Here is a 27,376-nt window from a genome sequence, read left to right on the forward strand (position 1 = left end):
GTCAAGCTCACAACTTTCACAGGAATATACTGTGCTTTTTAATTATGGCAAACACAAAAAATAACATCCAAATAAAAATTAAAAAAGTGCAAAATGATAAACAGGATATGAGTTCACATTAGGATACATTCCAAGAGAAAAATGTATTTTACACATCAGAAATGCATTTTGATCATTTCATCTTGCTGAGAGCCGCTCTCTCCTACCATTCAATCTGAGATATCACAGGATCCTGTCAAAAATACAATAGGTTGTATAATGGTTGTTAAATCCATGCTAAGTCAAACTTTCAAAAGCTGTTTTATGTTAGATTATAGTTTGAATTTTTTTTGCTCTCAGAATACATGGTCACATTCAGGGATGTGCCTCTTTGTCTGTTGTACAGTGATGTGCAACACTTTACCCAGTACAACATTTAACACTTAACACACTTTAATGACTTGCCAGTTAAATATTGCCTTTTAAACCACTGTGTATATACCACAGATTCATCACATCTGACAGTTGCTGAAAAAATAACAAAGATACTGTATCTGCTTCAGCCACAATTGTAAAGGTACTTTTCAGCGAACACACTTTTTTTTTGATATTTCAACTTAAAGTCTACTTTTGCCATTTTAAATTAACACTTGATATGCGAACACACATTTTGATGTAAATAATGTGAAGTTTTGCATTTATCAAACATTACAGTCAGTGTATTATTTAAGGGTGACTCGTAAATTTCCAATTGTGTTTTAGCATCCATTTCTGCTAAACATTTTCTATAAAACTTTCCGTATTAATTATTTACTAAGGAGAGTGTTTGCTGTACCAATCATCAATCTTACAGCCCAAGTGAACATGTGGAAATCATCTTATGACAAAGACAATATTTGAACCAAAATGTCTGAACAACCCATGCTGTAAGACTAAGTATACACAACAAACCTCTCAGCAAAAACAGCTCTGAACTCGAACTCACACACACACACACACACACACACACACACACACACACACACACACACACACACACACACACACACACACACACACACACACACACACACACACACACACACACACACACACACACAAACACACACAAACAAACACAAACAAACACACACAAACAAACACACACTTGCTTGCAAGGACCAAATAAACTCACTCTTTAAGGCCAAAAATAAAAGGTGGTCCAATCGAATCAACTAACAGAAAATGTGATTTTCTAACAACCCTACAGGGTGGATACAGATGTTCAAGAACACTTTAATAACACAAATAACATTATTTCATATATTTAAATACAATAAAACCAGAGAAGAAGAGACACCATTTCACTCCCTGATGTTCCCTGACATGGACAAAATAACATGTTTCTTTTGGATTTGAGCATTTGGTTGTACACAATTCTTTTCCATGTCAAGATCTGCACAAACAGTGTTCTCCTACTTGCAAGTCTCAGTCAGAAATATAGCCAAAAATGGCATGAAACAATGATCCTCCAAAACAGATTGTGTATCGTGCTAAACTAAACCCAATAAACAGGCACAGTCTATAACAAGAAAAACAGCTTTTAGAGTTAGGATTAATTTTAACACACTTTATAGCAGTATGTATGTTTAAAAAGCGCAAAACAGATCCATTCAAATAAATACCCATAATGCAGAGTGCATGGCAGTAGCAGATTAGATGGAACGGGTAGTGCTAAAAAGAAAGGTCTGATTGGTGGCTTTATGAAAGCTATAAGACTATTATATGATGCTCAGAATAAAAGATGATTTCAAACTTCGACATCAAATCAAAGCAAGTGGACAATTAGCCTCTAAACTAAACTATTTTGAAACTGAACAGAACCCAGTTCCAGGAGACCCATTTTAACACTTTTGGACTGACACGCGGGCAAGCGGAAGAGGTAAAGCCTGTACCAGTACGGGGTTTACCACATATTGAATCTAAAAAAAAAAAAAAAAAAAAAAACGCACTCAGTTTACCTTATTTAATGACACTTTTTTGGTCAAGAGGTAATGCATCAAATGCATCCTGCATTTTGACCTCTAAAAAAACCTCTAATGACCTCTAGGGGCAGTGTTGTGTTCTGAAGGGCTATTAATTCTGACCCGTTCTGAGTGCTAACATTGTGCTGCACACATAATGCTCTATGCAGTGAGTAGTATATAGTTTGTACTAGGGCACAATATGTAGTGCAGTATGTATTGTAGTATAACGTATGCAATGTAGTGCAAATATGAAGTACACTGCAGGTACAGCAGCCACAACATGTCATATGCTCTTGTATCATGTAGAAGGTAGTGTGGAATGTGTAGTATGCAATTTACTATGGATTCACAATATTTGTATTCAAGTGTGTTATAAATGTCAATTTAACAATTGTTTGTATACGTATGAACAAGAATGTGGATGTTAGGGTATGATGATTTAAATTAATATATGTGTATGGATAAAAAATAAGCTTCTTATTAAAACAGCACTAACTGTTAAGAGGATGTGCAGTTTACTGCCATAAAAGCAATGTCAGTCTAATCGCTAATGTTAGGATGTGGGTCATTATTGTATGGTATCTTTAATATTGTAGTCTGATCCCTATGGGAACTACACTGCTAGCTACAGAAAATACAGTGTTATTCTGCTAATATGTCTTTCAGTGTTAAAATTGGTGCTATTGGAGCAACACGGTTTATCCAGTTGTTATGGGAAATACAACATTAGCATCAGTGTGCATAAGGCTAAGTGAGTGAGCTAGGCGCAAAAAAAGCACAACACACTCTGGAGGAAAATGTTCAACAGTGCTTTCAGGCCACTAGGAGGCGCAGTCTTAAATACCCACTGGCTCTAAATTTGCAGTCTCTCACTGGTTGGTAGCAGCAGTAGAGGAAATGTGTGGGCAGAGCTAGTCGAAAGTTTCCCACCTTCTCCTTAAGTCCTCCAACTTTTTTGGGGGGGGCGTGGCCATTACTGTTGGTGTGGTTGCCATGGTAAGAAGGTCACTAAATGGGTCATGGGGTGCGTCTGTGGAGACTTGCGGAGGCTGGGCAAAAGTAGACGGAGCAGGCGAGTCTAAGAGGCTTGAGAGAGAGCCACTACTGCTGGAGGACGGAGGAACGCACCCAGTTGACCACGCCCCGCCTGTTGGGGTCACAACCACAGCAGATGCCTGACCATATACTGAGAACGGGCGAGCAGAGGTGGGGAAATAGTTGGCACCTGGGGAAGACATGTAGGCTGGGGTGAAAGGGTTACCTGGGGCAACAGGACTATAGTGCCTTTGTGGCGGGTACTGGGACGGTTGGGTGAAGGGGTTCAGTGACACTGGAGGGGGGAAGGCGGGCAGGCTTGGAGGGTTGGGTCGAGGAGGTATAGGGGGTTTAGAGAGAGATGGGGCAGCCTCGTTCTTCATTGTTCCGCACAGAGGGTCCAACAAGCTGAGCAAGTCCAGCCCCTGTTCCTCGTTTGGCTTCAACAAGTCTGCCTGAGTTTGTGCTTGGGAGTGAGGAGACATGTTCAGCGCTTGCCGAAACTCCTGCCCTCCAACGGACCCCCCTCCCTCCTTCTCGCAGACTTGCTTCACCCCACGCAGCAGGGTCACAGCTGGTGCCAGCACTGCACCCGGTTCGGGTGTTTTCCGACCTTGGGGACGAGGGATTGTGATACAAGCCCCCTCAGTCTTCTCTCCACTGGGATTTGAACTGTCTCTGCTGGGTGGGCGTGCCTCAGGGGGTTCCAAGGGTGGCACGGACAGAGGTCTCTCCCAGGATAGTGACTCTTGGCCAAGCAACATAGATGGGTCCTCCAGTTGGGTCCAGAGCTTGCTGTACGGATTGGTGGTTTTAAGACCTGGGAGAGTACGTGTGCGCTCGCCAGAACTAAGATCCATCCGCTGGAGAAAAAACAATTAGAACAAGTTTTTAGATAGATAGAGGCAATGCACACAGATAAATATAATTGCTTTGGAGTGTTTCACGGTTTAGAGTGTTTACAGGAGTGAAAACCGCAATCCAATCCTAAAACAATCAAGTAGTGACCAGCAAAAGTTTATTAAATGCTTCTTGTTTACCGCCGTGAGATGACAAAGCATTGCTATGGTTGTCATCATCAATTATTGTGATTTGGGGAGTGTCTTCTGTATTCTTTGCAAGAGGAACAATAATTTAGGACAGCGTTTCTCAAACCTGATCCTGGAAACACAACAGCAGTACACATTTTGGATGTATCTCTTATCTGACCCATCCATTTCAGGTCTTGAAGCCTACCAACAAGCTGATGAGTTGGATCAGGTGTGTTTGTATACAAGAAGTTGTATTGCAACTCAAAACACATCTGTTCATCTCACTTGATATCAATTGCTCTGCCTCTTTTTTTTTTATTTTTATGTTGTTTATTTTTTCTGGTGCTTTTAAATGCCTTATGTATCCCTGTACGGTGTCCTTGAGTGCCGAGAAAGGCGCCTTTAAATAAAATGTATTATTATTATTATTATTGCCTCCAGGAACAAGGTTGGGTATACAGCGATTTAGGTGATTCTCTCGTGCATTAAATTGTGGCTGTCAATCCAAAATAATTTCAGTGCTTACATAGTCTAACCTGGTAGTTGAAGTTGGCATGTTGTGGGTCTGCCCGAAGCTCCTCCAAACTCCGTGCAGAACTGATTGTAGAGTGTGTGCAGAGAGATGGTTTTGTGGTATTTGTAGTTTCTGTACATTCTGGTTCCCCCTGCTGACGGAAGGCATCCTGCAACAGGCTCAGGTCAGAGAACTTGTGTAGCACAGGGCTGGACGGAGCAGTGTTACCTTGGAACCGCTCCCCAACCTCCTCACCTTCTTCCACAAGCTCCGCCTCTTTTAGAGACCTGTATGGCTGGGGCCTAAGTCACATACGTAAACGAAAACATATGTGCACAACATCCACGCCACAAAACACAAACAAGCACACGCAACGCACAACACATGCACAGACAAGTACAGACACACATTGTAATTTTCATGTTAGATGAAAAGCTGTTGAAATGGGCAGATATAGTCAACATACAGTAATAATCAAAATCACTTGACGTAAATAAGCTGTTGCATGCCACAGGCATAACATTTATTAAATCTAGCCATGTAATAAAACTGATTTAAGCCAGCATTTAAGTGAACAGTGGCCCCAAAAAACATGTGGACAATTAAAACACACTTAAAAGTATAGTAGTCATTGCATTAGATAACAACAGGCTCTCACAACAGGCTAACATGCTCTCATGTCCTGATTGAAGACCAAATACTCTGACCTATATTTTAGATTACTTGCAGACCTTTAATAACATATGCATTAAGGCTGGCTAGAGGAGCACTTCGGTAGTCTAAACAAGTTTAGAGATAACAAGAGTTTGGACAAGGAGCTGTGTGACATGCTCAGATCCAAAAGGTTTGATCTTTCTGTTGCTGTATTGAGAAATCTGCATGACTGAGAGGTCTTCATAATATGGTCTACAAAATAGAGCTGGTCTCCAAACACTCCAAGGTTTGACTATCAAAAATATTTCAAAAACTTTGTCATTTGAGACCAAACACACCACCTAATCCTTGGTATCATGTAGACCTTTAATAACTTATGCAGGGAGGCTAGTGAGAAGAACACTGGAGAAAAGGAGGGGCCAAGCACCAAACCCTGAGGTACCCCTGTGTGTAGTTGATACAATTCATACTTACAAATCTCTAACTTGAATGTGATTTGAACAGTATCAGTATATCAAATGCTTCAACATGGTTTGATATTTTCTAATCTAAGCAATGACATCCAAACATTTTTAGTGTGTCCAAATACTTTTTGGGGGCACAGTAGGTAAAAAGGCCATCAAATATTCACTTTAAGACTAATAGACATTAGAGAAATCAACAATGAAAAACACTTAAACAGAGACCATTCAAAAGGAGCAGAAAGCATCAAGTGTTCAGGAAAAGCAGCAATGGAGTCGTCATCTTGAGACAGTTCATCACCCGAAGAATCCTCACACAGAAACACTGTATAGTGACGAGTTGGACGCACATAACTACAGCGTCAACACGCACACATACAGAGATGCACAGCAGCAACAACAAAAAAGAAAGCATGAACACAAATTGGCAGAGACAGAGAGCCAAGTATCAGGTGTAACCACACACAAATACACAGATCACAAACAACCATCCCAGTGTGAAAGAGAACACAAAGAGTGAGAGAGAGAAGGAAAGAGCAAGTGAGACATGCAATCACACAATCAAGGCCACAACATTTTTGCTGTGCTAATTTGTCTTTGAGGGATAATGTACAGCCTGCCAGCCACCAGTGTTTTCGCTAACTAAAAATATTAAAAACATATTTGTCAATTGAAATAAAATGTAAATTTTGAGTAAAAAAACTTTGAATTGAACATTTTGAAATAAAAACAAAACAGAAATAAAAATAATTTAAAACAATATTTTTTTATTTATTTTTAATAAAAAAACGAAAGTGACAAAAGTACATACAATTACTAAACATTCAAATTAAAAAGAAAACTGAAAATTTAAAAGTACAAGCTAAATCAAAATTTTTAAACAAAATTATAATAGTATATAAATTATACTAAAATAACACTTCCAGCCACTATTGCAAAATAAAAGGAAATCAGGACCCAGATGCAAAGCAGAGGCATCTTGTATTAAACCAAATGAGTTTATTTAGCATAATGATCAGTTGGCTGTACATTATCCCACTTATTACATGGATACTAGTCAAATAAAATAAGAGGGGGGAAAAGTAATGAGTTTTAATTATTTCATTATTTTTAATAATGGCTTAATGACTGGAACTTCTGCTAAAAAGTTCATTACAAATAAAAACAATTGGCCAAACAACAACATATTGTTACAATATTCCATTATATATTATTACCAATCTGCAACTCAAGTTACTTTTTCCTAAGCATTGCTACAATATAGCATGTCTTCTATTTTAAGTTCTCATTCATCCAGCTCTTTGTGTTTCCTACCAGTTCATTGTTCTTCTGAACAGATAAATAGCTATACAGTTTAGAGATCATTAAACAAACAAATCTGACCACTCAATGCCATGTTTGTGGAGCAAAATATTCCATATAGCCGTGCAATAAAAACCAACAGAAGCAAAAAGACCATTGTCTATTTGTTTATGTTTTGCAAAAGCATATGTGAGAAAGGGTTAAGCAGTTAAGTCTTACTGTTCAGGGCTTCCCTCTACCCCAATGTTACTGCGTGGTCTCTTTGCCACCAGAGGACGAGGAGGTCGAGCCTGCAAACACACGCAAATACACGTTTTAAACAGCATCCTAATGTCTAAAAAAGTTCAGGACTTGTTAAATCACTGTCAGGTCAGAGGTCAAAATCCTGTCAAATGTAAACAAAATTGCCTGAGTGGCAGCCCGAGTATAGCACCTTTTAAACCATCCCAAATTGGTAGAGGTTTCCACATTCATTCGGCTCACAATTTTTTCTATACTGATAGTAAAAGTAAAACTGATTCAGAGGCAAAAATGAGCTGAAAAGCTTTTTAAATACACCATCTCTAGCTCTTAAAGTCCAGAATCAGGCCTCGACTGTGAGCATTTCACTTGCATTTGTGACTAAAAATAGATGTGTGCAAACTGTAAAATGTATTTAGAAGTATACGTACGAATAAACGGTCCCCATGGGTGGTGTCAAATTTAAAGTAAAAAAACAATTCCTTTATATTTTAAAAGTCCCAATTGTCATTTTAGGAGGTCTTAAATTTGAGGATGGAAAACATGAATAGCAATATGGCTTAATGTGATTATTGCCGATTATTTATTTGTGAGCGCTGCAAGTACAAAGTCATAACGTGGCCGTGTTACACATTCTGGAGGCCCGAGGTTTCAGAGCAGATTGCACTCAATGTATTTATTTCAAACGATTGTAAGAGCTGATTGAGCAGCTGGAAGCAGTAAAAACATTTCAAGTCCCGGAGTATTTTGATTAAAAGTCCTTCAACATTTTTTTTCTGGTTATTATTGACATTTCATTACAAAATAAACTATCTTTACTTTGATTAAATGCTTAGAATATACATAATTATTAAAGTCCCCATGAAATCAAAGTTTTTTGGCTTTTAGTATGAATATTTTAGCCTTAAGGTTGTCTATATGTTCTCCAAAACAATGACAAAATTCACATTTAGAGGATATAAGCTTTCAAAACCTACAGTCTCTCACTTCCGCCAATATGGATCAATGATTTTGATGACATCACTCTGCACTTCAGCTTCTCATCAGATTTTCTGTCCAATCAAATGCTCTCTAGAATCTAAAGTGTCCTGCCCCCTACATTATAAATAGACGTTGAAGCTGCGGCTTAAATCAGTCACTCGTTCACAAATTTACTACTTTCTATTTAGAGAATGGCACATAGAGCACTATATAGGGTATAGTGCTAGACAGTGTATAAATGCTCAGACAGTGTATAAATGCTTTCCATTGGGGTGAATGAAGTCTGGTTTCACATTAGTGTCTCGCAAACCACAGCCGTGCGCACACAGTCTCCTCCGGTCCGGAGACACAGTAGCACAGAGCGGATCACATGCTCAAGTCGCCGCAAGCCAGAAAACCTATCGGACCCATTTGAATTCTACACAGAATGCTATATTTTAAAGCAAAATTGAGGAGATTAGGAGGAACAGCACTGACGAGTAGTAGAGATAGCATTGGTGCCATACACCAACAAAAATTACACACTTTTCAAAATTCACATCCTCAGCATGATTGTTCAGTTTTTCTTTAGTAAAAGTATCATATTAAATCTAAAAGTGGAATCTACTGTGGCTATCATAAGCTGTCAAATTTTGCTGGGATATAAACAAAACACTATTGGCCATTTTTAAAAAGGGGAGGAGCTGCACTATGTCCCACCCTGTCTTCCTGCTTCAGTGGAAATTACATCAACACATTGAATAACACTGAGCGTTTCAAGACACTTCAGTGACCCTTTAAATAAATACAGTTTGAAGCAGAAAAAAAAAGTAAGTGTCAAACCCTGAGAAGAGATTGAAACCAGAGAAAAAAAGTTTGTGCGGTGGGAAAGTAAGTGCAAACACACATGATAAACTCTTTCATGTGTGTGAGCGTGCATTTATCTGTTGAATAAGAACTGAAGTTAGATCACACAGACAAATACACACGCATGCACACAAACAGTGTCCTGCAGAACACAAATATAACAAACTCCAGTGCAGACGCCAGGTCAGAGGGGAATATTTGAGCTCAGGGTGACAGGTCAGAGGTCAGCGGCATGTACTCACTGGTCGTGTGCTGCGCTGCAGTTTGGAGGGATGGGGGGGAGGGGGGCGTTGTGGCCGCGGGGGCCGTGCCTGATCAGTCTGCTCCAAACATACAAACATGCACACACTTTTATCTATAAAAAAATATGGTTTCTCTTACACGCTTTCTAAAAATGAACAATCCAACATCGACTGAATGGACTGAATCCTAATTACTATGTCCATGTTAACTGAAATAACTTAAATAATTCCCCACACCCACCTGTCCAAAATGAACTGTGATTGGACGTCTCTGGTCCCAGGTGAGGGAGTCTTTGCTGTGTGTGGAGGGTAAGTTGGTTGAGCCAGGCTCTTCTGAGTAGCCATTCTCTGCAAGCTCCTGGAAGTGAACGAGTTTGAATGACAATGCATGCACATTTGTTTATGCAAAAACAATGAATAATTGTGTTTTTGTTTGTGAGAGTGAATGTTTAAACACCTTTTGTTTGAGTCTACTCTTGACTTCTTTGATGCCCATCTTGGCATGGTCTTTGGCCTGTAGAGGAAAAATCAGAAGATCTCTTACACACAGACATCACAGATAAATCTCTCATAATGAAAAGAAAGAAAAAGTATGAAATTATATATATCTTATATAAAAGAGAATAAAAAAAATATAGAGAAAATCATAGAGAAACCCCTCTCAGGGAGAAAACAATATTTCACTCACACAGAGACTGCTGAGAAAGAAGTAGCAAATGTTTACACATGGATACATACAAATTTGTAAACTGTCTTCATTGCAGGATTTGCCTTTGTCTTCACCGTGTTTAAGATGGCCCCACTGCCCTTCTGTAAGCAAACGATGAAAAAAGACACCATCAGATATGAGCAACTATACACATTCACTCCAAAATAAATATTAGAATCAGTACAGTTCTACCTCTTCAGCACAAAATAAAAAAAATAAGAAATTTCACCTTCACTGTGAAAAGCCACTGATAGGTCTTATCACTGCCTGTAACCAAAATACACAGAGACAAACAAATTTAAAACCAATAACATAGAATAACATGAATTTATTAGCTGTACAGTGACCATACAGACAAAGTGAGTCTCTTACCAGCATACTCTCCAATGTTGATCTCCTCCTCAAACTGATCGCTGAACCCTTCACCAGAGTTCAATAGCTCCAGACGGCCGTCTATAAACTGCAAACACACACACAAAATAAAGCAATGATCTCTATGCAGGCGTCTCGCACTGCGAGAAGAACCAATATGACACTTTATAAAAAACAAACACATTTTTTTTTATCCATTTAAAACAAGTGAAGAAAGAACTCACAAATAGCTTGAACTGATTATGACTAATAACATGTTAACATGTTATGACTAATAATCAGTGTTGGAACCCATTACAAGTAACGTGAGTAACATAATCAGGTTACTTTTACAAGTAACTAGTAAGGTACCGCATTACTTTAAATTTAAAACAAAATATGAGTTACTTTTTCAATCAAGTAACTTAAGTTACTTTGTTTTCCCATTTATGTACTGAGTGCTCTCCAGTCCCCATGTTGAGAGAAATAGTGAGTAAGTGCCGAGGCTTTGTATGTGCTGTGTGAACATGATGGATATTATATAGTTATAGACTAAATGTGAGCATGCATTTACTCAATTGCACAAAAACAGCATTTCTCAAAATGAAGAAAAACAGTAAATGCAAACTTGGAATATTACGCAAACCTGCAATAATTAAATAATGTTAAATTACACAATTATACTTCATGTATTTAGTCTCACTTTATGAAACAATGTCTTTGTTGCTGACCTTCGATGATCCAATTCAAACATACCAATAGGCAAAAATTACTTTAGCTGAACATCAAATTTTTTTAATTTGTTGTTTTTATTGCTAAAGGAAGAGTGTTGAACTTTCTTCTTCTGCATCCTATTCCTGCATGCCAGTACAGCTGCAAGGTTTGTTTGAGCTACTGTACAGACGTGAATTTGCACGTGAAATTAGCTATTTATACAGAGCATGAAAAGCATTCACAATTTTGTTATGTACATTTGCCATTTATATTTGGTTTGGGTTTTTTATATTTCTATTAATAAAGCTTTAATTAAATGTTATTTCAGTTTTAGTAATTTTTGAACTAAAAACAAAAACAGCTGTTGTTTTATAATACAAAATATAAACTTATAAGCTTATAGAATAAATGGAGCAATATTCATAATTAGCTAGTTTTATATGAGTGTAAATGTCTATTGCATGCTCTCATTCAAATGGCTAGGTAAACGTGTGTAATACCTGTTTAAAGAACTGTAGTTGGATAGCGTTCTGGAGAAACTGTCTCATTGTGCTGGATCTGTGTGTGATGAACGTTTCCTCACTGAACGTGATTGGCTCCTCCTGAACATATGGACACATGGGAAGGAAAAACATGGCGCTTTATACCTGAGCATTCATATTCAGAGAGCTACATGCATTGTCCACTAGAGGACAATGTCTCACAGCTAGCCTGAATCTTCTTGCACATTCAACTGCACAAATACCTCATACCTCAAATGCTCAGAGCCAACATTTATAACCATTTCTGAACTTCACTCAGAACCATAACAACATCCAGGGCTGGACTGGCCATCGGGCATACCGGGCACTTTCTCGGTGGGCCAACGTGCTATTTGGGCCGTTACAGATCATTATTTTAAAAAATAAAATAAAATTGTTTTTGTCTAAACTGCCCATAATACTTGTACATCGGCGGTCTACATAGCATTAGTGGCGTTAATAGGAGTTAGTATACATATTCCAGTGTTTCCCCTAGGATTCTTTTTTAGGGGGGGGGGGGGGGGGGGTGTACTGCTAGTGTTGCGGAGCGGGCGTGTTACGGATACGTGGTGTAATTTTTTTGCAATCAAAAAGCATGTCTAATTAATTGAAATCATGTATTATGAATCATTAAACAATACTTTTTTTTTAAATATATGAAAAAAAATGTCACACTAATTAATTCTGCGCTAATTCACACTAACACTAATTCTGTGTTGTGTTTTTTCTGGTAATAAAATGAAGACATAAAACAAAAATTGTATCACTTATCATCAATTTTAATCATGTGAAATTAAATAAACTTTTTGTCAAATAACTTGCTGCACAATGAGCTTTACTGTTAAAATTAAAACATGGATTATTCCTTAAAAATTTCAGTTTTGATGATAATTTATTTGGATTAGTGTTAGTGTATTATTACATTGGGACATATCTAAATTCTAATGTACAACAGTAATATATTTCTGTCAAGTTAAACCGAACTTTTATTTTGACGGGTTGCCGTGAAGACCTTTTGAGTTTCTGTGTGTTTATGTCATGATGATAGTTGTTCTCAAATGAAGCGGTTAAATGATCACGAAGTAGGGTTGGGAACATACTGTCTATGGTTGGGAATCGTAAGAAATTTTTCGGTTCCGATTCCGGTTCCGCCAAACGATTCCGGTTCCGGTTCCCATTCAATAAAAATTATTAAAACTAATACAAATAGTAGTACGGGGAAAATACACAATCCTTTTTGTGTTTTATTTCTGATAGGCCCTACTTGTCAAATGAGTTTAACAGACTGGCAATGTCAACAAATGCAACATATTATTTAGCAATATTTTTTTCTGAAGGAAAATAAAAAATGTTGCATTCTCAAGGATAATTTGGGACCTCTCCTATATCTTATTGTATATCCAGCAGTGGAATACCCTCTCAGAAGGGGTAGAATATGCTTGAACACACATGTAAGATCCAGACAGGTGAAACATAATATTTTTTAAATCGGTTTGAATGATTGATTTCTGTGAAACTTCACTTGTTTCCTTACTGGATTAAAGTGCTCTAGCAGTTAATAAACAGAAATGCATGCGTCTTGCGGAAGAACATTGTAGCCGGAGCTACTTCTCTATGTTTATGTCAATGACGCGAGTGAGTCACGCAGGCACTGGGCTACTCCGCAGCAGTGCCGAACCGACCAGTGTAAAGTAGTCTGAGTCTAAACGCTTATTACAGCCTTACCGTAGTGATTCAGGATAAGACAAAAACACGTTTTGAAAAAAGGCATTCATGATGTAATCGCTCATTATATACATTTTGTAAATTCTGAAGCGAATTTTCGTTATTTGAAGCGACTTTCAAAAGGTGATTAACTGTTTTAACATCAGTGTTTATTCTCGAACTATAAACTTTTATCTCAGTACTTCTGTGATCATTTGAATATTTTTAACACAGAAATATCGATACTGTGTTGTTGAAAAGACAGAAAGTAAAGCTAACGTTAGATGTTTCATGTCAGCGACAGCGCAAACAGATTTGAATGTCCCGGTGTGAAGTTTTTGTCATTTAGGAATAAGATCGCGTGGGTGTTTGAATCGAGATCGTTTAAAGATTAATGGTGCAGCTCTACTGTCTTATTCTCTCTCTCTGCGTTGATATCTGACGCAATTTTTTTTAACTTGTTATATAGCGCGAGGGACAGTGCATTCATTACAATTTTAATATTTATGTGGTGAGACGTCGCTATTAAAGGATAAGCTCCCAGCACTTCGTCCACACATCGCATCAGAACCAAAAACACTACCGGTTCTGCATAAGAACCGGTTCTCGGTTCCCAACCCTATTACGAAGTGACTTTCAGAGTGGATCTAGAGCCTGGAGAGGAAGTTCATGCGTTTGTGTCTTCATATAGGCCAAAAAATAGCGCAAGCGTCACACGTGCTTCAGTGTGTGTGTGTGTGTGTGTGTGTGTGTGTGGTAAATGAAACTGCGCGTCGGCGGCACCATTCATTCACACAGAACATGCAGGATTCGTATTTAAATAGTCTTTGTGTTTTAATATTCATTCACACTAGTCTACATCGCGATTTGATTTCAAGTGTACTGAACTGCTTTCTATTTTTTCCTCAAATTTACAAATTCCGTGAAATTCCGCGTTATACACTAAATTCCTTTTTTATGACTGGATTTCGTCAGCATTTTAGGGGGGGCGGGGGGTCGTTTTGGGGGGGCGGGGCGCCCCCCCAAAACAATGGTAGGGGAAACACTGTATTCAGGGGCGTGAAAAGATCGGTTGTGTTTATGATTATATGTAGTGGGCCAGTCTGGGCCAAAATGCCCGGGCCGATTTTTAGTCCCAGTTCAGCCCTGAGCCCATTAATACTACTAACTTTCTCTCTCACCGGTTCAATGTGTAGCGCGTTCCTGTAACTACCGAACAGAGCTGCCTGTGCCTTCAGAAACGCCCTGGCCACCCCGTCTCCTGTCGTTGATGAAACTTTTCTTAGGCGGTTCTTTAATGAAGATACCTACAACACACACACGTATATCACGTATATCACTTATATCATCATTATAAATATATTTCGTTAACACTTTACAATATGGTCTCATATGTTGTTAACCGTAACTATGAAACAAACATTAAGCAATATATTTTTACAGCAGTTATTTAGGTGCCCCTATTATGCAAGGCTTGAAATTGCGACCATTTTGGCTGATATAGTGACCCATGTTACAATATATTCGGCTACTGTTATGCTATTTTAAAGGTTCCTAATTTTGCTTTAGAGGTATATTACAATAGGTTTGCATGCAACCAAAAAATACACATTTCAATAAACTAATGTTAACAGATACAACTTTTGATTTATAAAAATGTATTCGTAAATGTTGTAAAAATTAACATTAACTAAGATTAATAAATGCTGTAGAAGTATTGGTCATTGTTAGTTCATGTAGTTAACTAATGTAACAAATGAAACCTTATAGTAAAGTACCTATATTTCTATATCAGATCATCCCGTCATATCAAAATAAACACTTACAACTTTTGTGGAGATCTGAGCAGTTTGTGCTTATGCTTATTTACTTACCACATCATTAGGAAGGTTTTGCAGGTCATCAAACGGCGTTTCAAGAGTGTTTGTGTCTACATTGAGAAGTACCACATCATCTAAAGCCATACCTCGCACCTTCTGTTACGACAACAAACACAGATACACACAAAACTTTCTAAATACAGCCTAGAATTTAGCTACACTAAAACCAATAACCGCAAGATGGAGAAATATGAATATGCAGTTATGGTAAAATAAGGTTAAATAAGGTCAATATACCTCCATGAGACTGGAGTGCACACCGATGAGGTATGGCATTGGAGCGCTAACAAAGAAAAACACACCACACATCAGTATACTTTATGCTGTTTAAAATGTATTAAATATATGATTATATACAAACATATTTAAACATTTTATTTTACATTTATTTTACATTATTACAAAAGATTTCTATTTTAAACTGTCTATTCATTAAAAAATTAAAAGTTCAGCTTTGCATCACAGGAATAAATCACGTTTTAAATTGTAATAATATTTTACAATATTACTGTTTTTACTGTGTTTTTGATCAAATAAATGCAGCCTTGGTGAGCTTCATAAGTGACTTCTTATCTTACCGACTATCTTACCGTTAATGTATTGTATGTAATTATTAAAATATTTTCATCTTAAAATATATAAGATATATTTATTAAAATTAATTTAATAAAACCTTAAAATATATAACCTTGTACATCTTGTGAGGAAAGTCTCATGGAGAAAAAAGTTAATAACTGAGCCAAATAATGCCCTTATTGATATATAAAAATTGAGGTGAGGTACTAAGCAGCTTAATTTAAAAACAATAGAAATAGGAGGCCCTTTGTAAGTATACATGAATAGATGTGAGTGTACTCACCAGCAGTAGTCTATTAAATGCTGTGGAAGGACTGGAATGTAAACATGCTGCCAGAACATGGGATATAACATGGCTGCTGCACCATGAACACATGCGGTTAACTGAGAGAGAAAGAGTGAGGGGGGTTATTAATACTCCTAAAACGAGTAAAGAAGCAACCAATGATAGAAAGATATGGTGGTAGAGATGTTGCTCACAGTACTCAGCTTGCTGCAGCTAATAAGGATTCGTCTTTCGTACAGCATGCTGGCGTACAGATGCAGCATGTTGTTCACATCCACTGCTACGAAATACTCGGTCAGATTTCTCTGCAAATAAAGAAAAGCAGTTAAAACATTTTGCATGAGTTTTAATGTGTTGGACATGTTATATGGATTAATGACAACTAGTTAGAATACGTCAGATAAATTTAATTTTCAGACAAACTTTATAATTGTAAACGTGTGTATTCTCAGACATCCTTTACTATTTGTAAAAAGTCCCATCCAAATTGTAATTAGTCACCATTGTGACTAATAGGGTTAAGATATCTTGGTCAAGGTAATAAGTCAGACTTACATTTTCAGGTATACTGGGTAATTCCCTAGGATCAGGCACTGTGAAAAACAAATGCTAGAGAGGGAAAGAGAAATGTATAATCTAATTAGAAATGTAATTAGATTTATACAAGAGATTAATATAATATGAACATCTTATCTGAAGAAAGCATGTGTATTTCTGTATATTAGAGGTCTTCACGGGGCCACTTGGATCTGAAAACCCGAGGTTTCGGGTCCAAAACTTTGACGAGTGCCTTGGACACGGGTCAGGTCTGGTAATAGTAGCTTCGGGTCTCAGGTAATTTAAAATAAATGTGCTTTTATCAAAAGGACCTGAGAAGATCCATATAAAATATGCCAGCTTTCTATTTGTTTCAGGTTTTTAACTATTTTTATTTAAAACAAATAGATATAAAATAATTATATGACAATATTATCTTTCTTCCTTCTCTGTCAATAAGCACTTCTATAGGTAAATTACCAAACACTGTAATTATATCAGCTTTTGCTTTAAAAAAAAAAAAGTATTTATACACGTCGGGTCGGGTAAGAAGTGATTTGGGCCGATTCAGGTCGAGGGACCCGAGAAGACCTCTTCTATATATTACCACACTCAAATGCACAGGCACTCCAGGGACAGGGATGTTTAACACATGTAGAGACTCTAACAATTCTCTCCATTGACTGTCCTGAAACACAAATACACACAGATTTAAAAACAATTATTTTTTTTGCTATATAAATAAGATGTTGAATCACTTTAACTAAGCATTGCTACATCAGTTTTACATGCATGCATGTTCGACTTTGCTACACTTCTGGGGTCAAACAGCTGAAAATATCCTCCTAAATGATTTACACTACCATTCAAAAGTTTTACACTAATACTATTCAAAACAGTAATATTGTCAACTATTATTACAATTTAAAATATTTTTGATATAATATTTAATAATAAATGTAATTTATTCCTGTGATTTAAAGCTGAATTTTCAGCATTATTACTCCAGTCTTCAGTGCCACAAGATCCTTTAGAAATCATTCTAATATGCTGATTTTCTGCTCATGAAAAACCTATAATTTTTTTTTGATTTTATTTATTTAACCTTTATTTAACCAGGAAAAGTCCCATTGAGTTACAGTAACTCTTCTCCCAGGGAGTCCTGGCCAAGACTGGCAGTCAAAAGTTTCAAAAATACATAAAAGACAGGACAATGGTTATATACTACACCACAAATCTCTATATATACATTATAAATATTAAAAGACAAACAAGACATTATACTTAACGTAAGCAAATACAGACATACAACTTGAAGATCAGGGTTACAGTTTTTTAAGGGAATTGTAATTAAGGCCTTAATGTAAAGTAGGAAATCAGTGAGAAATCCTCATTTACATTGCTAATTAAATGTGTACATTTGTGCATATAAGACCCAGTGACATATGATATACGACATATATTGTCATATGTGCACCACTTACCTGTCCTTTGGTTGAATAGTCTGCCAGGATATTCAACAGCTTGTAAAACACCTCAAACCAGGGCAGGTAGCTGAACAGAGACAGAGAGTCTACAATTAGATCAACTTGATCTGCAGGAGGTGGATGACAAAAATAGCTTATTTTAAATGAAAATGTAAACTTGTACTCTCAAAACCAACGATTTGTACCTGAGGATGCAGTGACAGCTGTGAGCTCCCGATGAGAGGCGACAGAAACCAAAGCGCTGTTTACTCTCGATATCCGTCAGAACAAAGGTGAAGTTCTGCCCCACGTGGCCCACTGACATACTGACAGACAAGACAGGGTCAAAGACAAAATTAGAGTCAAAACGTATAAAGAAGGATTAAGAGAAGCTGGAATTAGTCAAAGACAGTGAGGCTGGAGGCCCTTTAAAAGAGAGTGTAAAAATGAGGTTCCTCAATAACTAAACAGATTAAAGATTGCATGTAACATTACCTGTCCATATTGAAGGGGAAACAAAACTTTGGGATAGTCTGTAGCGTTTCCTGAAAACAGATTGAAAGAAAAAAAAGAATTTATACACTACCAGTCAAAAGTTGAGTAATTAAAAACTATTTTATGTTTTTGAAAGAAGTCTCTTATGCTCACCAATATTGCATTTATTTGATCAAAAATAAAGTGTTTTAAATTTGAATATATTTTAAAATGTAATTTATTCCTGTGGTGGTAAAGCTGTATTTTCAGCATCATTACTGTAGTCTTCAGTGTCACATGATCCTTTTAAATGCTGATTTTGCTGTGAATTATCATCAATTATTATTGGTGCTCAATTATTAATAATAGTTCTTCTTATCAATGTTGAAAACTGTTTTTGCTGCTTAAAATGTTTGTGGAAACTGATAAAAAAAATTTAATAATTCTTTGATGATTTGAAAGAACAACATTTATTTGAAATGGATAATCAATTTTTTGTAACATTATAAATGTCTTTACTGTCATATTCATTTCTTTAAATATTACTTAAAACTTTTGAATGGTAGTGCATCACAGTTTCCCAAAAAATACTACTCCAGTTTTCAACATTGTTAATTAAGAAATGTTTTCTGAGCATCAAATCAGCATATTAGAATGATTTCTGAAAGATCATGTGACACTGAAGAAAACTCAGCTTTGTCTTACAGGAATAAATCATATTTTGAAAATTTAAAATCGAAAACAGTTATTTTAAATTGAAATAATACTTCACAATATATTATTGCTGTATTTTTGATCAAATAAATGAGCATAAGAGACTTCTTTCAAAGACATTAATAAATCATAATTATTCTAAATATTTGACCGGTATAGTACACTGAAATATAATTATCAACTTTGTTCACACAAAAGGCCAAAATGTACAGATGGCACTGTGTGTGGGACTCCCATAGTATCCAAACCCTTGTGTGCGAGCGGTCGCTCTGGTACCCCTCCATATGGACTTAAGCCCCCAGGGGTGGGTGGGTGTGTGTGTGTGTGTGTGTGTGTGTGTGTGTGTGTGTGTGTGTGTGTGTGTGTGTGTGTGTGTGTGTGTGTGTGTGTGTGTGTGTGTGTGTGTGTGTGTGTGTGTGTGTGTGTGTGTGTGTGTGTGTGTGTGTGTGTCTTTCCTGCCCTCATCTGTGTCAGGAGTTAGGGATTATCCCTGGAACAATAGCAAGGGAGGGGACACGGCCCAGATTACAGAGCTTCACCGCTGGTTTCTGACACCCAGATCGTCCTCTGGGACCACTGGACCCAACAATCAGGGTGAGTGTGCTGACACACTGTGAAATTGCAAACAACTGGCACACACTTCAGTTCCAGTTATACGCACACACCAGCTTTAGTAGGTGATATCGTCATGACAATGCATCATTAACATTTAAAACCAGTTGCCTGGTCTGAAATTGCTTCCCATTCCCCATTTAATGCATTATAGATTCCTTAATTCCTCAAATCTTTATTTCACTATTTTTACAAGTCATGATCAGTTGAATTAAAAAATGTTATAAACTATAATATGGGGGCAGTAAGATTTTTTTTTTTAAAAAGTAGTTCGGCAAGGACGCACATTTATAACTTTACAAAATATTTAAATTTCAAATAAATGCTGTTCTTTCTATTTATCAAAAATCTTGGAAAAAAATTCATCACTGTTTCCACTAAAATATTAAGTTGAACTTGACTAAACGGTTTTCAGCATTAAGATGAAGAAAAAGAAGAAGAAATGTTTTTTGATCATGCAAATCAGTATATTAGAATGATTTCTGAAGGATCATGTGACACTGAAGACTGGAGTAATGATGCTGAAAATTTAGCTTTGAATCACAGGAATAAAATCTAAATAAATTATTTAAAAAAAATATTCAGTTGTGTACAATTATAAATTAATTAATAAAAAAATATATAATTAGAAAATAACTATTCTAATTATAAACAAATAATTGTTCGCTATTAATTTGTTGGTAACGCTATTGTTAAGATTTAATTCAAATGACCAAATAAAAGTTATCACCTGAAGGTAACATGTTTGTCAACTATAGTGAATGTTATTGATGTCTTTATTATAGAACTATACAGTAGTATGTTCTACTAGTCTATCTTATCCAGGTACAAAAATCTGCTTAGTACAGAAACTGAGCACTCTCAGGCACACAGTATTTACATCAGCATATTGCTTACTTAGTCCCCTTATATAGTGTGACATTCACTATATATGGAGTAAGCAGATTTTGCATTCAGCAAACGCATCTTTTCTTTCATTTCCTCTTTATTAGCCTGCGTCTGAATCCTATGCAAGTTTGATAAAACTGCATAAAGATGATGTTTGGTACCATGGCATGATCAGAGAATTACACCCAATCTCTAGTGGTTTAAACTCCATCTGCCAGAACAGGTGCTCATTGCATTATCACTGAGGTGAACAGCAATTATGAGATCCCCACCCCAACGTCCCCAGAGAGAGAGAGAGAGAGAGAGAGAGAGCGAGAGAGAGAGAGAGAGAGAGCGAGAGAGAGAGAGAGAGAGAAGAGAGAGAGAGAGAGAGAGAGAGAGAGAGAGAGAGAGAGAGAGAGAGAGAGAGAGAGAGAGAGAGAGAGAGAGAGAGAGAAAGCAAATAATGAAGTGCAAACCTGGTCAGCGTATGTGTCGGGGAAACTCCTTCGCACCTCTGGTCCTGAGAAGAACACACAAGTCATATTATTAACAATATATAGACAAATACACAGATAAAAATGTCTGTTTTCTATACAAGCATGGTTTCCACATATTGCCAGCCAACCTTATCACTATTATCAGACAGTTTCAGATGCAGAATTCAAAACTCAATGATTTAATTTCTTTGGTTTAATATGTAAAAACGATGTACCGTACAAAATAAGAACAGGAACATGACAATTTATAGAAAGTAAATGTCATCAATTTTGATTGCATCCTGATTTTAAGATACTTTCAGCCAAACTGCATCTTTGAGTACCGTACATGTTATTGTCAGACTAAGATGAAAAAAACCCTGCATAGTGACATATTTAGGTTATCTTAAGTTTCACTGTCAATTATAAATAAGGGTTGAGTATACTGACACAAAACTTCTGGGCTGATCTGAAAGAGTTTCCACTGATTTGTGACTGTGTGGTTGTGTGCATCATGGGAGGGCTTGTCTCAGCAGAAAACACCCTAGATGCTTTGCTCCTGCTGCCCTCATCAAACCATACGGTCACTAAGCAACAGTCGCCTAGAGGTCTGCATTGGGGAAGTTCTCAAACAGCTCATGTACATATTACCAAAGACTTTAGATATAAAAAGATGCTGCACTCATATTACTATGAATGGGAGAAAGTGCAATGCACAGAATAAATAAAAGAGCCAATTGGCACTGCAGCTGCAGGTAGAAGCTCTGGTTGCTTTAGAAACAGTCAGTGTTCTGAGACGGGCACTTATGACTGTGCATGCACACTGCTAAAAAAAATGTATTTTTTTGTCATGATTTGAGCATTTACAAACAAAATGTATGACACAGTTAGATATCATTGGTGATTTCATTGGATATTTCAAAATATTCTAAAGTTGAAAGTGCACGATAAATAAAGTTATTGTCTCCCAAAGAAACAATCGACTCTGAACCACCCATACTAGTCGTTTGTAATTCGAATCCTACTGCGGTACTGTTCTATGTCACTAGATAAGACATTTGCATAATGCATTGCCCACCTATGTTGTCCCTCTGCGAACAACTTGACCAGCCCTCAAACACATACTTTTACTGACGATACTGACGACTGCTTCAACGCAAGTTCAACACGGGATTCGCAAAACGCTTGCTCTTGAAGTATGGGTCAGTACCCAGTTTATTTAGACCACCTTGCTCCTCAGAATCACAACCTGTAAGTATGAATATTTATTGATGTATTTATTTTCTACCGGGTGTTCAAAAAACGTACTTTTGTGTTTTATATTGTGTAAATTTCTGGCTAACTCACGTTATTACTGTCTTACTGAAATACGTTTGCTAAGCAGGCCCACCCCTATTACTTAAAACTGTCTATTAATGCAGATTGTCTGTCGTTCTTACTACTTTGAGTTAGGGCTGGACAATAATTCAATATCAATATATATCGCGATATTTTTTTTCCGATAACGATGATATGATTTTTAAACACATTTTCGATATTTCAATATAACTGACGTTAGGCGCGCAGCCGTCAGAAAGAGCAGAACACAATTAGCTACTTTCATGATGACGTACACCACAGAAACGCAGCCAGTGCTCAGCTCAGCACGGCTGATCTCCAACGCGGCAAGTTTCAGCTACAGAATGAGTGCCCCTGAACGCAATACAAATGTGACTTAACGAGCTTCCACAAGTGAGGAGAAAGCAGACAAAATAGTTGATAAGAGAGGAAAGACTAATTCAGTGGTATAAATTCAGTGGTGTTTCGGTGTTTCAGCATGCTTTAAAATGTGCCGGAAAGTGGTGCCGACTAGCAGCGGGAACACATCAAAACTGTTCCACTATCTGAAGCAGTGCTACCCGACCCGATAGAAGCAGCACAAACACAACTTTAATCGGCACAAACGAAGCACAAACAAACAAGACTTTTTGCGTGAATTTGGAGCATGTGGGGATGCTGAGTGACCTCAGAATGACCAATATATATGATTGTAATATCTAAGAAACCGAAACTTCACGAAGTGATTGACAGGGCGCGAGGGGGCGTGATCGGCTCGGAATGCATTGAATTTTGCTACATTCATTGCGGGACATTTAATGAAAATGCAATCGCAAGTGTATTAACTGAGAGTGTAAATGCAATTGAGAAAAATAACATTTAAATGATCATTTTGCTATAGTTTTTGCTTGAACATGTTAAACATATCTAGTCATATCTGTAATACATTTTAATTTTGCAACTTATAAAACGTTAAAATATGTATTCAATTTACAAATTAAAACTAGTGTATGAAATGGCAATTGTAAATTATATAATTGAATTTTAATTTTGCACCAAACGTTGCAGAATTGTAATGGCAAATGTAAATTTAAAAACAGAAATGTTTTACAACATTTTACATATTGCATTGTCATTTTGCATATTACATTTCAAATTGAATATTGCTACCCATATGCTTTCAAAGTCTTGTAGCAGGTATTGAGAAGAGAATATTATTGTTATGATGGGTTATTTCATTGGTTCATGTAGTTTGTTATGGTGCAGTACCAAAAGACTCCAGCAGGTTTCATAGACTTGGCCAATTCATTTTTCAAAAGATTGTATGTACAGACATCTGTTGTGGGCGTTCTTTGCACTTTTTCTGAGGCTTTTATATTGTTCATATCGATATCGGAATTATATCGTATCGACCGAAATTAAGAAATATATCGTGATATAAAATTTGGCCATATCGTCCAGCTCTACTTTGAGTAAAGATAAAAGATGGAGCAAGATTTGTTTTACAAACGTTTGTTACATCAGTCATTCACGTAGTGCTGGGTGAACATATGCACCGTTATTGATACAGCTCCCACATGTGCACAGCAATAAATTAGAAACATACACATCCGTTTATTGATGAACATATTTTTGTTAATGCTGATGGTGAGGAATTACAGTTGCAACATCTCATAATGTACCTCAAAATGAGTAGTGTTTGAGTGAGAAATGTCCTTCTCGAGTCGTCCTTGCGATGGAGGTTCGGGTTGAATAACTAGTTCTTCCAAGGTTTCATCATCGGACTAGCGCTCGGATTGATATCGTAAAATCGACGTCATCATTACTGTCTTTACAGTGTGTACAATCACTGAGTTTTAGGAAGCCTCTGGACGGAACTAAAGTTCAGTTACAATAATCGGAGTTTAGCTTCCAACACGCGCTGTACGCGGTAGACCAATCACAACAGACAGGGCCATCTGGCCAATCAGACCAGAATAGTTTCGCAGAAAAGAGGGATTTAGAGAGACAGATTATGAGACTGATCGAGTCGTTTGAGAATCATTGAAATGTAGTGATGTGCAATGTATATTATGAGAAAATGAAACTGTTTTTTGACCGTTGATGCATGTAAACCTGTTGTATAAGACCTCCCAAACAAAATTTGGAGCCTGTAAAATAGCATAATAGGGGCACTTTAACTGTAGTGGCCGGTTCTTCCTCAGAAGTGCTCACCATAGCAGCCTGTTTACTTGTAAACAGGTTTCCTGGTGGACTGATAATACACACCAGGATCTTTTGTTCATTTAAGTGCTTTAACCCACACACTCCCAATGCACTAAATCACTCAGCAGGCCTTTGACTGCATTCCTGATCACACACCAGGAAATGTTGTGAGTTACACATTGAGTTCACTTTAATATTTGTTTTTTTAGATTCACTCATTGAACCACTACAAACTTAAATCACACCAGGCTAACAGTCAGGCTAATCTTGTAGATGTATCATATATCAAACCAAATTTTCTTATCTTGCTCTTCCTTACTAGATACTGAGAATCCTATTTAAAAAAAAAATACAACATATCATTCTGAGGAAGTACAGTATGTGTGGGCGACATGAATATTATTAGAAGTATATCACATTTCTGAAACAGAGTGAGAGGACACACCAGAGCCAGCCGTCCCAGAATGCACCACCTCCATGTACACCTCAAAGGTTGAGCCGGGGCTCTCCCTGAAACAAAAATAGCACAGGAAGGGTCAGAGGTCAAATAAGGATATACTCTAAGGAATGTGAAGACTAACTAAGGCTTTTAAAAGAAAATCAACATTTAAATGTTGCATTAAAAATCTGCCCTTGAGATATTACAACAAATTCCCCATTTGAACCCAAAAAGTACAGTTCCACTGACTTGAGATGTAACAACAACATAGCTGACCACATTACTAAATATCTTGCCCACAAAGATACACACTGTCTGCAACATAGTAAAAACATCTTACTTGTAGTTTTAATAAAAGGTTTTAACATTAATATGAGCACTATGACCGATATAAAGTCAGCCAACAAATAAAAAACAAATACAAAAAATAGCCTAACTAAATTGATCTTGTTGTATAGCTAATACTAAAGACGTGTGGGACCATGATCTGATGTTAGATTAATAGGGTCACATTCACCACGTTACAGAAATTAGGCTTGTCTACTGTAGTGAAAAGAGGATCTTATCTGACTATTGACTACCATAACAGAAACCACAAAATAATCTTAACTAATAATAAAACACTAACAGCCATTAGCGCGGATTCTTTAATGTTTGCAAATATTTTACAAGTATTGCAGAAACTATGTTATGGCATAATTAAAATTAAGATGGTGGTCAGAATGTGAATTAAATATAATAGACACTAATGCATAAGGATACTGAATATTTTCAACAACTTCACTATATATAACTTAAATACGTTCTGGAAATGATTGTTTAATTTAGGATATCTAATACCTCTACTATCAACTACGAAGATAAAGACTATAACTTCACAAACTGAATGACTGTCTTTTCCATGTGTACAAGAAAAGCTTTTTAGTGAGCGAAAATATGTTTACATCTGACTTCGTTCTGTCCTTCATGCTGTTTCCAAAACATCTTATCGTGGGCCAATTTTAAACCCTGAAAAACACTGTTACCACAGACTGCTCTGTATCATGTCTTATTCATTCAATGCATTGGCTTACCAAAGCAAGTAAGCTTCACTGAGCTGGAAACAATGTAATAGACTCCAGAACCTCCATTGAAATACATGTGTCTGCTTTATTTAATATAGATATGCATTTATTTTATCAAGCTGTGAAAATTATTTCTTATTAACATAAAAAAATGAACAGTAATTCATCCCTGCAGGACATGTAAACAATCAGTCTCATGGACTTCATGTATCTCCAGTAACTTACTGTAAAAATGCACAACCCTCCAGGTAATATAATACATGAAAACATAATTAAGTGCTGCATTTATTATACAAATAACTAAACAAACACCCAAATCCGCAAAGCAAAGTCTCTCTCTCTGTCGCAACAAGTCTAAACAGGCCTTTTAGGGAGGTCAGTACTCGCATTTATAACAACACTGTCTGTCACACAAAAGGGGATAGAGACATTGACGCTTACTTGATACGAGAGCCCATTGTATCCTTTATTCAAATCCAATCCTTTCCTCTGAATTATGTGGCAATAACCCGCTGTCGGAGTTATATTTCCCGTTACCCCCGTCACATACTGCACAGGAACGCCATGGTCTCCACGCGCGGATCACGGTACTACGGCCTTGGTGAACTATGGGAGTTGTAGTTTTCTGGGCGTCTCTGGAGTTGTCAGTCGATATGCGCCAAACTACATTTCCCACAGAGCCGTGACGTACGAGTCGTCTGACACAGAAGGGAGTATGATGCCTGGGCATTGCAACAATGAATTGCAATAACAACTGTTACAGCTGTGTGACAGATGGTCAGTGTAGATGTTTTTGTTGTTAGGAGTGCAGTGACTGAGTCAGAGTCTAAAAATACTGTGGTAAACTTTATGAAAGGAGAATGTATCCTAGGTATTTAGATGATGGTGTTGCCAAACTGAGCCTCTTGATGTGAATTCAATAAACTTCAGATCAGGTTGCTTGTGGTGTTTATGATATTGTTCTTTCTTTATTTAGACTTCTCATAAACAAATATTTTCATCCTAAATTTATGGCATGCTATTTACCATATCCTATGGTATTTACCATATCCTACAGCCTAACCCACACAAACAGTGTTTCAGAATGTTGTGATTTTTTTTAAGATTAAATCATGTCTGCAGTAGGCTATCCTCCAAAAAAATCGCCAGAATATACATTAGTTAGCCTAA

At 36.9% G+C, this 27,376-nt stretch overlaps 1 protein-coding gene across 9 annotated transcripts; it reads right to left on the reverse strand.

Annotated features, from left to right (window-relative positions):
• Position 1: 1 nt before the first annotated feature.
• dennd1a (DENN/MADD domain containing 1A) lies at positions 2-26,798 on the reverse strand. 9 transcript variants are annotated; one of them, XM_077194194.1, is made up of 25 exons: positions 26,648-26,788; positions 25,149-25,213; positions 21,182-21,225; positions 18,531-18,580; positions 18,242-18,361; positions 18,054-18,123; positions 17,177-17,257; positions 16,588-16,641; positions 16,227-16,337; positions 16,030-16,130; positions 15,408-15,453; positions 15,165-15,266; positions 14,472-14,597; positions 11,566-11,667; positions 10,373-10,460; positions 10,230-10,267; positions 10,030-10,101; positions 9,749-9,805; positions 9,533-9,649; positions 9,292-9,369; positions 7,202-7,272; positions 5,906-6,034; positions 4,821-4,867; positions 4,588-4,734; positions 2-3,883 (listed from the first exon to the last, which is right to left on the reverse strand). In XM_077194194.1, the coding sequence occupies exons 1-25, from the start codon at positions 26,662-26,664 to the stop codon at positions 3,870-3,872; spliced, it is 1,947 nt and encodes a 648-aa protein (XP_077050309.1). In that variant the 5' UTR covers positions 26,665-26,788; the 3' UTR covers positions 2-3,869. The 9 variants fall into 9 exon arrangements, with proteins under 9 accessions (XP_077050309.1, XP_077050311.1, XP_077050304.1 ...); XM_077194195.1 differs by having other exon boundaries at positions 3,743-3,883; positions 4,578-4,734; XM_077194196.1 differs by lacking the exon at positions 5,906-6,034 and having other exon boundaries at positions 26,648-26,798.
• Between the last annotated feature and the right edge of the window lie 578 nt (positions 26,799-27,376).

Source organism: Siphateles boraxobius, unplaced genomic scaffold (genome assembly GCF_051911475.1).
Source record: "Siphateles boraxobius isolate OS27281-9 unplaced genomic scaffold, OSU_SipBor_1 11, whole genome shotgun sequence".
Lineage (NCBI taxonomy): Eukaryota > Metazoa > Chordata > Actinopteri > Cypriniformes > Leuciscidae > Siphateles > Siphateles boraxobius.